Source organism: Phoca vitulina, unplaced genomic scaffold (genome assembly GCF_004348235.1).
Source record: "Phoca vitulina isolate PV1807 unplaced genomic scaffold, GSC_HSeal_1.0 scaffold13, whole genome shotgun sequence".
Taxonomy (NCBI): domain Eukaryota; kingdom Metazoa; phylum Chordata; class Mammalia; order Carnivora; family Phocidae; genus Phoca; species Phoca vitulina.
Genome location: NW_022589716.1, coordinates 12,081,432 through 12,097,615, shown reverse-complemented (window position 1 = coordinate 12,097,615; position 16,184 = coordinate 12,081,432). Strand labels below are relative to the sequence as shown.

Sequence of the window (16,184 nt, the reverse complement as noted above, 5' to 3'; positions counted from 1 at the left end):
AGTGAAGTGTCACAGCATGCTCCACATGTTTTTAACACGGTTTCTAAAGGCTCTGGAGGCTATTAAATTTAATGAACCCATCTGCTATGAAATAGAGGTCCCAACATAATCAGTTTCCTCCATGCCATGTAATGCAGATGGCATTCTCTGTTCCACGACCCAGCAGGATGGTTTATGTTTCACTATACGTGTGTCTTTTTGTTTTGACGATTTGAACTTCTTTGATAATGCAGCGGTATCTTGGGAAAATACTGTAAATTCCGTTTCCAAGCCCCAACTTCCTTATGATGGCTTCGACCCCCTGAGTAATTGCTTCTAGGCAGTAAGATGTTGTAGCTTAGAGCAATCATCCAAACGACTCCTAAATGGCCTAGGTACCATTCCTAGATGGGAAACCGAAACAAATGTGCAATTTATCAAATGCAAAGCATTTTCTCCAAGTAGGACTTAGTGGGGGGTGAGGAGGAAGGATACACGTCCAATGTGCAAATGCAACTAAATTGGTTTGAAAGTTCCTACAAATTGCATTCCGAATTGCATTACCAGCAACAGGGAGGGGCAGCTGGGCTTGGTAATGAATTCTCATTATTTTAAATGGTCACATTCCCACTGTTTCTAAAACACTTCTTTGCTTCCCTTCTGTGTGTCACCATGGTCTGTGTAAACTCCCCTGGAGGGGCTGATCAGGGATGCTGATGCTTCCTGGGTTTAATGCAGGTTCTACCCTGCACAGCAAGTTGGGTAGCATTCCCGAGATGATTAAGTCCTAACTGGAAAGCACAAGTCATTTGCTTACAAAATGGAACAAATTCCATTGTTAATGATTTTTTGCTCTGCACCTAAGAGATAATGACTGTGCACAACTTGTATTCAGATAAGAAGCCCATGAATTTCAGAATTCTGGTGTTTGCTGTTTTGTCAATTAATACACGAGATCTTATTAGATTAAACATAATTAACGGTTGTTAACATTAATTCATTTATTTGGGCTTCACCAGGAAAACAAATTGAATAGAACAGCCAGGCAGGAAACAGAATATTTAATCAGACTGGTAGTAACAGGCAGGGAGGATGGGCCCTGATAGGAAAATTGTGCCAGTCCAGAGTCTAGATCAGGCTTCGTTAAATGCAGTCCTTGACTCATGTACAAGAATCTATATTTGGCCTATACAAACTTTTATCTTGAGCTTATCCAGACCCAGAAACGTATGAATCAATATGTAATTAATAAAAAGGGAAAGTACCATACTCATGGGTCATTTTAAGTTGTTCATTTAAGTATTAAATCAATTATATAATTGTATTTGTTGCTGCTGGGTCTTCAGCCATAATGACTGATGAGTCAAGCAAACAGGAATTCCTTTTGCCTTAACCACCAGATAATTAAAAAGAAAAAAGGCTTTTAAGACCATGTTAAGCAAACTTGTGGAAATTGACGAATACCTACTCCCTTAGTAGTTGGTAGAAATGACATACATCAGCAGGGTCACAAGTCTTCTGATTCTGAGAAACAAATCCAAGCCATTTTCAGACTACAATGTCACAAAGAGAAGCTAGGTCCTAGAGACATCAGCAGTAAGCAGCAGTGTTATGATGAACAGGCATGGCTGCCCTGAGACTTACTCTTAACAGAGAGTTTGCAAGGAGCAGGAGGTGGTGGTTGTATTTCCTTCTGGCATTATCTTTCCCTCTCAGACCACAGCACATGGACAGAAGCTGTTGCAGTAGGCAGGATTCTAAAACAGCTCCTACGATTTCTGCCTTCGTAGGTACATGACCCTTAAAGTCCCCTCCCCTTGACTATAAGTATGATGGGATATCACTAGCATGATTAGGTTACTATCACTTGACTGAGTTAATTAAAAGACAGATTATCCTGGATGGGCCTGACCTAATCAAAGAAGCTTTTAAAAGCAGGCAAAGCTTTAGAGGGATGCACTCTTGGTGCTCTGGAAGAAAGCAAACACCATTGCATGACTGCCTATCATTGGCCATATGACAGGAACTTTCGTTTCTAAGAGCTGAGAGCAATCCCTAGGTGACAACAAGCAAGAAAATGGGGACCTCAGTCCTACAATTGCAAGGGACTGAATTCTGCCAACAATCTGAATGAGCCTGGAAGAGGCCCCTGAGTTGCAGATGAGAACGGCAGTGTGGCCTTGTAAGGCCCTGAGCTGAGGGTCTTGGTGAACCTCTGCCCAGATTCCTGGCCCACAGACCCTGAGATAACATATTTGTTTTGCTTTAAGCTGCTGTGTGTGGTGATTTGTTACATAGCAATAAAAACTACCACAGGGGTCCCAGTGATGCTGACCCATGTCACGAGAGCGTGTTGGTGGTTCTAGCTGGAAATCAAAACTATGCACACACCAGCTGGTGACCCTCCTCTCTGTGTTTGGTAGGTCATTGTCCACATAGCTCACAGCTCCCAGACACTACCAAGAGGCAATAACATAAGAAGCAGATACTAACCCAGCCATCAGCCATCAGACCTTCCCATCAACCTAAGATAGAACAAACAAATCAAGGTAAACCACCCTTATCAAGGAAGGAAGGAAGGAAGGAAGGAAGGAAGAAAGAAAGAAAAGAAAGAAAAGAAAAGAAAAGAAAAGAAAAGAAAGGCAGGCTAAGGATCAATTTCCTCTGAATGCATGGAAGGCTGTGCTCCCCAGTATTACAGATGCTCTGCCCATAGTTAACATACTGGTAATTTTTAGCAATTTTCTATAGTCTTTCCAATGCATTCATTTACATATCTATAGAAGTAACAACTTTCTTTTAACACTCATAAGTTATTAGTTTCAATAATATTTAATTAATTTATATAATTATGATAAAATTACAACTGGCATCAAAAGGTTTGGAAAGTCTAAATATGAAGACAATTAACTTCGAGTAAGCTCACAACTCAACTTAGAACAATCATACATCAACTTCTGGTATCAGCATGACCTTCCAGATCCAACCTCCAATGTGCTTTGGGCAACTGGCACAAACTATCAGGGCAAAGGGAGGGCACCAACTCCTTAAGTCCTTCACATGGCAGGTAACTAAGAGGGCTCCTACCATATCTGCCCTGCCTTGGGCAATCTGTGAGGCTGTGGGGACTCTGCCTGGATGGTGCAGGAGTCCTTCTTGGGGACACTGACCGTAGGCACTAACCCCAGACTTTAGTGCCCCGCCCACAACAGGTAATTACAGCAAAATGAATTCCAAAGGATTAAAGTGCATCTCTAGATGAATAATGCTTCCAAGGTACTCATTATACCTAAGTGCCAGATTCTATTATCAAAATGGTATAAGCCATATTGTAGTTACTATGTGAGACCCAGCCCAAAAAGGGAGATTTCCAAAACTTCCCACAGCCAAGGAGAAAACTGATTTCCTGAGGTTGGGGAAGGATGACAGGCATTATTTACTGTGCTCTCACTATGCATAGACATTTAATCTTTAGTGTCTACCCTGGAAGGCAAGTCTTATCTCCATGTTGTAAATGCAGAAAACAGCACTCAAAGAAGCTAAATGACTTGCTTACGGTCACATAGCTAGTATGGAATAGACCTGGAATTCAAACTGAGGCTATTCCAACTCTAAATTCAATGCTATCAATTAATAAACTAAGGTAGATTATAAATGCTTCAATAAAAAAAAAAAAATCCAAAGCTGCCATCGCTAAACCAGGACATTATGAAAATGGGCTCACCAGTCCCAATGTCAAGTGCTTCTGAATTTGGTCTCTTTCATTATTTCAAGGTGGGACACATTAGGGCAATGCTGGCTTGGGACTGTCCAGAATGTGTCAGGATGGTCATAAACTTGACAACTGCTGATCCCTCCCCCCATTCATCTTGCAGGGGGGTTCCAAAGTTGGTGGGCGCCTCTCAGAATTTAGATTCTGCAGATGAGTTCAGTATACAAATCCTATTTTGAGCCCACACAAACAACAGGGGGCTTTTGTCCTTGACCTGGCAGAATCCAGGCCCAGGTAAAGACTTTGAAAAGCCTGTTGCTTCCTGGCCAGAGAAGGATTTGTTGGAGTAGCAGCTGCCTGTCCTCACTGAACAGGCCTAGAAAGAAGGTGGATGGAAACCCCAGTGTCTGCCCCAACCCAGCAGGTTTCTCAGCACCATCAAGATGAGAAGGGACTCTCAGAACATTCTAGTAGGGGTTTATTTATCAGGGCTATTTGCAAAGATACGACCGAAGCTGAAAAGGAGGTGCTGAGCTATCATTCATTTCAAGGACAGACATATTCTGGGGGGCTAGTTTTCTGTCAAAGGATTTATATCAAAGGATTCTGGAAGAGGTGGTATAAATGAGCTCTGTTATCTTGGCATACCATTTTACTCAACTATGAGCCACTTAAAGCATTATTTCATTTTAAAGTAAGTAAGGATGATTATGGAACAGAAGGCAAACTTCATAAAGTATTGGAGATAAAGCACAAGACTGTTCAAAGACATTTCCTCTAAAACTGCATGTCCAGAGCTGCTCCCAGACCTTTACTTTGCCTTTGCTGTTGAGAATTCTTTAGTGGAAAAGCTGGAGTGGCAATGGGTCTCCTTAGCTCTTAACTGCCCTTCATATGTAAACACATATATATGTAAGTATATATGCATGTGTGTATGTAATTTAGTAAATCTAAAACAATTGATTCAAGTGATTAATATGATCTAAAGCAAGACATCATATTAATACCAAGCTTTATCCTCTTCCGTGACCTTCCTCCCCCATGACCTTTGGGTTACGTACCCCCAGCCAGAATACTCTGTAAGTGGGATGTATCCTTTTCCAAAAGCACACCATGCCCATTTGTTTCTCATCAGTGACACTAATTTTAATGACCCACTCTAGATTTTGTCTGGATTCTCCCACTGTGTAGATACTACTTTTTCCCCCCAGAACTAGTCAAAGATCTCTGGGGAAGATCTTTGAGACCATGAAAATACCCTGTTCCAAATCTCCCCATTAGTTTAGCATCCATTGATAACCTTTGCCCTAACCGGTCTTTCCCAAAATGTCTAGAAAGCAGAGATTTTCCATCTCCATGACTCCCTTCACATTTACCAGTCAGCAGCCCACTGTCCACTGCATCCTTGTTCACCTATCTCATTATCTCTTTGGTTCATCCCTTTGAGATTTGTTGATCTAGTCACTATCGTAAGAACACGTGGATTTCTGTTTTATTCCACAGGTTATAATCCATTACTGTCCCAGAATTGACCAGTGAGGTCCCCTTCATACTGACTCCTGTGTCCTTTTGATATGACCTCCTTGTTTTTTTTAGGAATTTCTTAGTTTCTGGCATTAAATATTCCAGGCTTTTTTGGGATATGGGGCACCTTCCCAACCCAAGTCCTGGAATTAGCAATTTTTCTAAGGAATGCTGGTTTCTGTTAGTGGGGAATGGTTTTTAGAAGCTGGGGTCTGGGTTTTAGATGTGTTCATTGCTACTGGGGTGCCATTGTTTCTAGGCCCTTTCAAATGACAGAGTTGGGGTTTCATTCTGACACCTCCCATCCAGTCTCATCCCACAGGTGTCTGCCTTGTCTTCCTCATTTACACATTTGCTCAATCTTACCATACTCAGAAAATAGATTCAGAATTGCTAGACCCACATTACTCCAAATGACCCCAAAAGGAGTTTAAAATTTATTTCCCATTCTCTCTCCAAACTGGACTGAGGATAGTCAAAGAACTATGTTCAAGCTTTAACATTGTGCATAATTACTATATTCAAAAGTTTACCGCTTTTTCTCCCTTTTTTTTAAAGATTTTATTTATTTATTTGACAGAGAGAGACACAGCGAGAGAGGGAACACAAGCAGAGGGAGTGGGAGAGGGAGAAGCAGGCTTCCCGTAGAGCAGGGATCCCAGTGCGGGGCTCAATCCCAGGGTCCTGGGATCATGACCTGAGCCGAAAGCAGACGCTTAACAACTGAGCCACCCAGGCGCCCCTTTTTCTTCCTTTCTTGATAATTTTTGTAGTTCATTTGAAATGTCATTGGATTCATTTAGTCTTTTTGCATTCACTGTTAGTTCCCCACCCTCGTTCTTGTTGATTTTAATTTTTGAATGCATAGAACATCAAGCTGCTTTCAAAAGTCCAAACTATGCAAAAAGGTATACCCAGAGTTATCTCACTTCCTTCACTAACTCCTCCTCTGTACTTCCTCCCACTTCTCATAGGTAACAGATTCTATTGGTTTCCAGTTTATCCTGGCTGTGCTTCTTTTCATAAAAAGAAGCAGGTACATGCGTATGTTCTAGTTCCTCTTCTTTCTTATACAAAAGGGGGCACTCTATTTATACTCTTCCATTTTGTTCTTACTTAGCAATATATGCTGGAAATCATTCTATATCAACCAATAGAAATAAGTCATCTTCATTCTTGCTTTTACATTAAGATCCATGATATGTGTGTACCAATATGTGTGTACCATAGTTTTTTTAATTTTATTTTATTATGTTATGTTAATCACCATACATTACATCATTAGTTTTTGATGTAGTGTTCCATGATTCATTGTGCATAACACCCAGTGCTCCATTCAATACATGCCCTCCGTGCCCTCTTTAATACCCATAGTTTTATCATAATTATCTGTTACGTATTGTATTTAGGTAACTTTCACTATTTTGAAATGACATGCATTTCTATAATGAGCAAACCTGTTTTATCAACTGTATTTTCTTACTGTTGGAGGTTCATCTTCAGAGTTCATTCCTAGATGTGGAATTGCTGGGTCAAAGCGTACATGCGAGTTCGCCTTCATAGAGATTGCCCCATTCTGTCTTCCCACACGTGGTCTATGGGTGTTCCTTTCCCACAGCCTTACCAACAGAGTATACAGTTAAGCTTTTAATTTTTATCACTCTGATAGGTGCGAAATCGTATTTCACTAGAGTATAATTTTCATTTTTCTTCTCTTTCTACGATTGAAGCTATACATCTTTCATTTGTCGAAAGCCATTTTTATTATTTTTGTGAATTGTCTGCTCATGTATTTTGCTCGTTTTTTTTTTCTACAGGAATTTTAAGGTTTTGCCCTCAATTTTGAAAAGTTCTTTATATATTAGGATTATTAATGATTTCTGTGTGCTCTGCATTGCCAATATTTTCTCCCACGTTACCCTGTGCCTTTGACTTTGCTTATCGTGGTTTTTGATGTATAAAAGTTGGTTTTCATTTTGTTTTGTCTTTAGGTAGTCAAACTTATTTATTTGTCTTTTCATTGCATCTGGATTTTAGAGTCATTGTTAGAAAGATTTTCTCTGAATCCAGGTCATAGAGGGATTCACCCAGGTTTTGTTCTAGTGCTTGCATGGTTTCATTTTTTACAGTTTTGATTGCTGATCCACTTGGATTTCTTTCTTGGCTATGGCTGGTGAATTGAACTAATTTTATCTATTTTATCTTTTTTTAAATGGCTATCTAGTTTTCTCAAAAGCATCTTTTATGAAGACCATGCTAACCCCACTGACCTGAGATGCCACCTTTATCTCTACTGAATTTCTATATGCAGTTGGATCCCTTTTCTTGGACAACCTATTCTACTGACCTGTCTGTCTCTCCAGGTGTGTTTTAATTATAGAGGCTCTGTTTTATATGTTTCAAATTGATGAAACAAATAAAATGCTTGATCCCATGGCCGTTCAGGGTTTGTACATAAAACCACTGATGACGGGCTCACTTCATTCTTGGGTATTCGCACTGCTCCTCTTCATACCTGTTATTCCTGCCTTACTCAGCCACACCTATAAAGAGGTGAACACATCCATGACAATGACTGTTAGCATGGTGCCCACATAAATGGGGCAGCTTAGTTATTTCGTTGCCGTGCTTCTAAACAAACCTGGGGTCAGACTGTGGAAATGATGAGAGCCCCAGGTCTCCCCGGCAACCAGAGAGGCTTTTTCAGTTTAACATCCTCTCTATGCAGGGCGACTGACCACTTCATATTTCCGTGGTCCCGCCGCGTCCTTTATTTAGGCCGAGGTGGGGCAGGCTGCCGCGGTGGCCCCCAAGATGGGTTCCCATATGCTGTTCCTGCCCTGCCTTTCCCTGCAGCTGCCAGAAATGCAGCCAGAGTGAGAGAGAGCATGGAGAGAAAAGCCGGCCCTCCGCAGCCATTGAGATCACTCCCGAGGACAGCTGTGTCTGGGTTACAGTGATTAATGTGATGTTAATCCCAACACACAAACGATGGGAGAGAGGCCCCGTGAGAACATTTACAATCAATAAATGAAAAACACCACTCCCATCAGACTCATTATCACTATGAAAAATCACCCTGAAATTACACAAGAAACCCGGCCATTGAGCCACTGCGTGATGATGGCAAAGCTCCTCCTTTTACGCTAATTGAGCATTAGATTCTTTTGCTTGGAATTCGGCTTTAGAATGAGCCCGTGGCCAGAGTTCCAACAGCAATCCAGAGCCGATATAACCACCACAGAAGCATATTCTCGCTTGTCTATGGGAAGAAAATGCAGCTGTGGCCTCTACCGTGGCTCCCACTCACTGTCGGAGCTGAACTTTGGTCACCCTCCCAAGCTGAGCCCCCAAGATTCATCAGCACGACCGGGCCTCTCAGATGGCGAGGACGGAATCTAACATGACCATGATCATGGCTACCGACAGAATTTGTACACATAGAAGGAAAACAAAGTAACTAGAGAAGACACAGCAAAAAGGGACTTTTCTGTGCCTACCGGCCTCCTTCCAAAAGTGCGGGCTACATTCTGATGTTATGATTTTTCACCAACCTTGCTTGTGGAGGACCAACACAAACTGCACAACAAAGGAAAATGTCATCGAGCCCCATCACGGAGGAAGAGTGACAGAACTGCAGTTGTAAAAATCAGTAAAGGAAAACCTCACTAAAGTGGGTGCTAGGGATGCTAGAAGGGAGGAAGGTGGGAAGCGCTGTCAAGTACAGACCCAACAGAAGAATCCTCAACAGGAAAGAAGCATCAGTTACAGGCCCCAACAGGAAAAGATGTACATTGCATCTTCTACAAAAAATCAAACACCTTTGCAACTCAGCCCACGGGAAACCATCATCGTCTGGAACTCTTGAACTCCAGTGGATTTTGTTCAACACAACCCCGTCCAACGTCCTCCTTCTCCATAAAATAACATTCCTCTCTTTTGTTTATTGGACTTGCCTATGGTTTTGCTATAGCTTGCTTGCCCTGGATTGCAATTCTCTGCTATTCCTGAATAAACCCATTTTTGCTAGAAAAATAACTGACAGTTTTATTTTTCAGGTTAACACAGTCTTCTGGAATTAACAGAGGAAAACCCTCAGGCCACCCCCAGGGGCTCCCCGGGGACTCACAGTGCTGTCGATGTAAGCTTCAGTCCATACCACGTCGTGCTCCTGATCGATGACTTTGGGCCGGCTGAGGACGTGCAGGTACTCCATGACATTTTCCTGCACATCAGCCAAGGTGGAGATCTGGGTGAAAAATCCTGCCAAGAGAGAACCAAGCTTAGTAACAGGAAGAAGGGCAACTGCAGAGTGCGTATGCCATGGCTTCTTGGCCTCTGGTTAACTTCTTTTGTTTCTTTCCCTGTCCTTTGTAAACACTGTATCTTCTCTCTACCATCACCCACTTCATGAGTAATGCGTTCATGTGATCTTGAAAATATAATCAAGCAAAAGAAATCACAGTAAGGTCAACCATAAAGCCACCTCTCAGAGGAAGCCCCTGCTAACCCTTTAGAGAATGTCCTCCCAGACTTTTTTCAATACATACACATCGACACATACACTTACACATCTAAAGCGGGGTCCACTTTACATGCCATTCTGGAACTTTTTTTTTTTTTTTTTTACTTTAGTGCGCTTATTTCCAATAGGAAAACTATGAACCACAAAATGTAAAGGCCATCTCTTTTTTTTTTTTTTATAACTGTAACAATAACTATGATTAATTTGAAGGGGTACAAAATCTACTGAGCAGTTGATAAGCTTTGTCACATTTGTTCTTGAGAACATGATGAAGCAGACACAACTGTGCCCACTTTAAAGGTAAGATGCCCGAGGCAGATGAAAGGGATGTGTTTCACCTGTGTTCTTACAGGTATCAGGCAGCAAATACCAAAGGTGCACCCATGCTTAGGCATCTCTTCATCTGTGCCTTTTGCTCCTACGGAATTTTTTGCCTTTTGTGTGTTTGAGGCGGAAACTCTAGCTCACACCCCTCATGTGGTTACCAGACCTGCCTTTTGAATATGCTGGGTTGACATGGTTTCTCAGTAACAGAAGGAAGTCCTAAACGAGCTATCATCTTGTGGATGGGGACACCGTTTTGATCTGGAGTTCCTCTTCAGTGTGGGGTCCCGTTGGCTTCACCATGGGTTAGGAGATGTGAGAAGGAAAGGCATGAACTGAGCAAGGTCTGGATCCCTGATCAGGACGGGGGGCTTTCATTCATATACGGAAGGCTTTCCTGGTGCTTAGCACTGGAGAAGCAGGGATTAACAAGATGAGCAAGACCCCTGCCTCCTGGGGCCTGGCAGGTCGGAGTAAAGAGACAACTGCAAAATAGCACAATGAATATTATGCTGAAAAGCACAGCAGGGACAGCCTATCAAACCCAGCTACCCCGAGGAAGGGTCAGTGCAGTTGACCCCTGAAGGATGAGGGCCAGTTAGCTAGAGGAACAGTGTATCCAGCAAAGTGTGAGTAAAGTGTGATTAAAGGCCCACGGTGAGAGTCAGCCTTCTTCTAGAAGCTGAGAATAGCTCAGAATGGCTGGAGGAAGGAGCTAGGGGAGAGGGGCTGGAAGTCAGATACTATAAATCAGAGATGAGCAGGAGAATTGTCACATAGGACCTTGGGAAGGAGTTTAGACGTTATCCCCCAAGCAGGGAGTCATGGGAGGATTTTAAGAAGGGGGACACTGGATGGACAAAATTCAGGTTTCCTCCCCATGCCTTTAAATAAGGACCCTTACAACTAAGCTCATGGCATGTCCTACTTGCCAAGAAACCAGAGAAGGGTACGTGTGCCCCTGAAGCCAGATCTGACGCAGCATTTGCTACAGTGTTTGTGGAACCTCTTGTCTAAAAGCGTGCTCTGGGTAAGGAAATGGCAGCCCTTCTGTTGTCCAGAAAAGGGGCAGGACCCTCCCAGGGCATTTCCAAACAAAGGCCAGCTGGTTTGAATTTGCTGTGCCAACCCCAAACCAGGTTGGGACCATGTGGCTTCTGGCTTCCTGATGACAGCTCTGCACAGTGCTAATTAACATGCATTGTCACTCATGTCCAGGGCCAGGGCCTCGCCCATCCCAGGGGAAACAGGGCCCGGAAGGAGCTGGCTGTGAGTGCCTGTTCTAGCTTGTAGCCTGGGAGGGGGCCCATGTGCACCTTGACACTCCCTCCGAGGCCAGGCACTACAGTTAGGGACACCCATCTGGGACAGGGTTCTCCCAAGGCTTCCAGGAGGTCCCTTCTGGGAGGCAAGGTGGGAAGGGCAAGTTGCAAGAGCATTGCTGGGTGAGGGGAGCATTCATAGTTATCATCCTTCCTGCACGGCAGCTGCAATCAGTGTGGAAATCAGCAAGAAAACATTTCATCACTTCTTTAGTAGGCAAATCTCAGGCTCTGAAGGAAAGGTCTTGGAGCCACAGACAAGGCATAGAGGACAAGCCAAGATAGATGTCACCATGTTGAGAGAAGGAGAGAGCTGAAAGTTCTGGACCATCAGGGTATGTGGGTGAACCATTCACAGTGTAGAGCAATTCCAATTGGGAATCCTGTACCAAATGTGCACTGAAGACAGCATCTCTTAGGAGGGATTTTTCTTGGTGGTCTGCATTTTCATTCTCACACTCAAAGCCAACAGTAAAAATCCCTGATTTGGGTTTTCCAAAATCGGGCCAAGAGAAGAAAGGGAATGAATGTAAGGAGGAGCATGGGAGAGACAGATCATTGCATGGTGGGGAGTAGGAAGGAAACACAATCACACATTTGGAAGGGGATTGAACTGGGACACCGTCCTCACTTGGCCTTGCTTATCATACTCAGAGTTCTGAAAAGCTGGCTTCTCCCCAGAGCTACAGACCCATAGCCAACTGTATACCTGACACCTCCATGGGGATAAGTAACAGGATTCTCAGACTCAACTTGTCCAAAGCCAACTCCCAATTTCCCTGTCCAAACCCATTCCTTCCCTGGTGGGTCTTCCTCATCTTAGCAAATGGCGCCACTGCCCAATTAGGCCAAAAACGTAAGAATCATCTTTGATAGTCATCATTTCCCTCACCTCACCCCATAGCTAATCCAATGGCATGTTCCTCTGGCCCTACCTCTAAAATATATTGAAAATCCTCTTTCCCATCTCCATTGCTCCCAGCTGACCCCAAGACTCGTCTTTTTCCCAGAGCCTCCGTGCACCTCTCCCTCCTTGTTATCTAGGCTCCTCCCAGCAGTCAGAGGGATCATCTGAAAGTATAAAGCAGATCACCATCTCTCTGCCTAAAACCCTAAAACATCTTCTGTTCAGAGTTAGAATAAAATCCAAATTGCTAACCCTGACCGCCAAGACTCTCCCTCAACTGGCCCCTCCCCAACTGGGTGACGGAATCCCCTTCTGCACTCCCACGCTTGCTCACTGTTTCAGCTCACTGGCGTTTTGCTTCCTCTCACAGTCCATGCTCATCCCCCCATCCCCACCCCCAGGCCTTTGCACTTGCTGCACCCTCTGCCCGGCACACCTTCTATCCAGTTTTGCCACGGCTGGCTTCTGCTATCATTCAGGGATCAGCTGTCAGAACTCATTCCTCTCACTGCACCCCACCTTCACTTTCCTTGCTTACTCTGCTCTCTGTCATTGGAGTCTCAGCTCCATGACATGTTGCAAAAAGCTTGTGCCCGTCTTGTCCAGAGTGTCATTCCCAGAACCAGGCCTAGGGGTCTGGGGGAGCCAATAGTAATGCAGGGACATTCATGAGGTCTGACTGTGACCTTGCCTCTCTGCACCTGGGCCACTCAAGAGCCCAACTTGTGTGAGGAAACAGAGCGCAGTAATTTGTCCTGGATCAATTCAAATCTAGGTTCATCAGATTCCAAAGCCTTTGCTCTTAACCTCTGAGGACACTGCCTCTCCTTGTATTGGGAAGGGTCAGGCATGGCTGCTCACAGGTCCTGTCCCAGGAGGGTGCTCCTCATGGGCTGTTCGTGTCTGGGTGACTGAGAAGGTTGAGGATGGGGTTGGGAAATGTGTGGTTCCCTGAGATTCCTGGGAAATGCTCAATAATTAGCACCAAAGATCTACTGAAAACCCAGGTCACAGTTCTGACTTATATCTCAATACATAGACCAGGGATGCAGATGTATAAAAGGTAAGAATACTGTACACTGCAAAGCTTAATGCAAATTTATCATGTAGCCCCAATCCATTAAAACCTAAAACTTTTCTGAAAGGCTCTTTCTTGTTTTTCAATGTTTTCGTATACGTTTTAGTTAACAAATGTACCTTTTGATGGATAACAGGAAGTCCCTGAAGGCTGGACGCTTTGGCTGTAATTGTAGGTGCTTCCCTTGTTTCTCTCTGTATTCTCTGGACTGGCCACCTCCCCTCCTCCCTCCCCTCACTTTTATTTCTTTTAAATTCTAGCCCTGGAATGTTTATTCTCTTCTTTAATGTGCCTTTTTGGACTTCATATATCATGTAAGAAAACAGAATCAGCAATCATTTGGTAATTACCAAGGACTAATTAATGCTGAAATTAGCCATCTATTACAAGTGGTCTGCTCATTTTTCTACCTAACATCAATTTATTTACCTTATTCCCTTGCAGAGCCTTCTGTGAAGTCTGGGTTACCACTCTTCAGTGTGATCAACCACATGCAGCCTGGTGCTTTGTGTTTCTGAGATTTTACCACCCTCACTTCGAGATTTCTTAAGGGCCCTTGTCTAAAAGATGCCTCTGCACGAGATGTCCCCTCAGCATATCATTCGATACTCAGCTGGGCAGTGGTGCCAGAGCTGAGGGCCTTGTGAGGCCATTCCTCCGTGGGAGTCTCCGGCTGGGCACCTCACACACCAAGGTCCTCTTTCCACCTCTCGTGTGATGGACACTGCTCCTGTTGAGTCTTTTCAAAGGCTTTTGCCCTCTTAAAGAAGACAAGCCGAGAACAAGCAAGCCCATACTCAGACTTCAGTCTTGCCAGGGTGATGGGGTGGGCAGTGAGTGGATTTGCATTTGCTAAAGGAACAGCAGTGCTCTTGGAAGCCCCTCACGGTACCCCTCTTCCTCCTCCCTGTCAACAGCACACGCTACTAAAAAAGCTCTCATTTCTGTAGAAAAACGTACAACTTTCAAACAGCTTTCTGTCTCCACGATTCCTGGTCCTTTCACAGAAACCAAGGAAGAGGTCTGATAGCCCTGAGAGCTGAGGGGTGAGGATGCCCCCCAAGGACCGGGTGCCCAGCTGCCTCTTCAGGCATCGCTCCCAGGCATGAAGCTGTCAGAATCAGCCCCATACCTCACATTTAGGAGCAAACCTTTTCCTTTGTGAATAAGATGACACTTTTAATTTCAAATTGCATGTTAGAAAAAATAATTCGAAGGATCACGCGGTAGAGCTAGGAATGCTGGCTTGTCTGCAGCTCCATCACTGAGCCAAGTCCCCCTACCTCATCGCTCGGAGCCTGAACGTCCCCATTTATAAAATGTCGGGAACTGGACCACATGCCTACACAGGCGGGGGCAGGACCACTTCTGGGACACGCAGGCTGGGTATAAATCCTCGTCCAGCCTTTATTAGCTATGGCATAGTAAAATCCCGCCTCAATCTCTAAATTCCATTTTCTAGATTCTCTCATATTATGGGAAGCATGCAAGAGTCTTCCATGAAACCGATCTTTCTTCCCCCCAGAGAGAGGCGACACAGAGACCTCACAGCCTGCTGAAGAGTTAAGCTTGGGCTTCAGATCTGCTGGGCCTGAATCCTGGCTCTGCCACCTGAGGGCTGCTAACCTGGGGCAAGGTGCCAATCGCTCTGGATTTGTTTCCTGCTCACACACCTCCTAAAGCTTTAAGAGGTCAAAAGAGATAATACACAGACATACTTGGCACTCTACCTGTCACTGAGCACGCTTAGCTGTGATTAACAACATAGCCCTGTCTTCAGCTTCATCACCATTATCCTCTCCACTCTAATCCTCATGTTTTATAGAATGTACACCCTGGAATATTATGGAGCCACAAGAAAGAAGGAAATCCTGCCATAGGGACAACATGGATAGACACTGAGGCCACCATGCTAAATGACATAAGTCAGACAAAGAAAGACTAATACTATATATAATATCACTTATATGTGAAATCTATACAGACTCTAAGAAAGCCAAACGTGGTGTAGAACCAGAGAGTAGAATGGTGGTGACCAGGGGTTGGGGGTAGGGTGGGTGTGAGGGAATTAGGGAGATATGGTCAAAAGGTACAAAATTTTTTAAAAAGAATTACACAAATGTATCTGAATGACATTTTTGCCTTCTCCCACCTGTTCCAAAATGGCAAAAAGCTTTAATTTCCACTTTTCCCTCAACCCCACCTACAACCATTCTGACCTCATAAATTTAGTTAGGGAACAAGACACTTGGAAAGGTAGAGCGAAGCTAAGAATTTTTTGATGGAAAAAGACTGTGGGTCTGAACTTCTGAAGAGGGCTCAGGCCACCAGATCTCTTTCAAATGAGGAGAAAATGATCATTAACCCATCAAGGAGGGACAAGCTGAGCAGACAACCAAGAGAGACTCGTGTGGCGTTTCCATTCGACCTAACGATGACGGATTGGTTGAGAACCCAAACACAGAGGCCCTTCTTTATTTGCACAGCTGGAAAACACTCCCTTCACCGTGATTTTTGAAGGAGAATCAGGCAGTGCTTATTTAAAATCTTGGCACACTGAACATTAGAGAAGGTCATCATGACTTTATGGAATATCTGGGCTAGTCAGCCCCTCTTTTCTGCTTCCCCAGTTCACTTGTTTATCCAATAGTATGAAAGCAGAGCTTTAAATTCCACAAACCATTCTACAGTGGCAATGATTGTTTTAATGTATTTAAAATGGTTTGGTGCTTTGCCTCATTAGGGCTGGCTCCCTCAAGATAGGACCTAGTTATGCATAAAATGAAGCAAACCAATGAGCTCCAGGCCTCTCT

General features: G+C 43.9%; 1 protein-coding gene across 11 annotated transcripts in view; it reads right to left on the bottom strand.

Annotated features, from left to right (window-relative positions):
• CACNA2D3 (calcium voltage-gated channel auxiliary subunit alpha2delta 3) overlaps window positions 1-16,184 on the bottom strand; it is a 960,286-nt gene that overhangs the window by 297,215 nt on the left and 646,887 nt on the right. For all 11 annotated transcript variants that reach the window (XR_004300377.1, XM_032411506.1, XM_032411505.1 and 8 more), the window contains one exon: window positions 9,345-9,478. Coding sequence is in view for 10 of the 11 variants with exons in the window: in XM_032411506.1 (XP_032267397.1) it covers window positions 9,345-9,478 (134 nt within the window). In the remaining variant the exon portion in view is untranslated. The remainder of the gene's footprint in view (window positions 1-9,344; window positions 9,479-16,184) is intronic.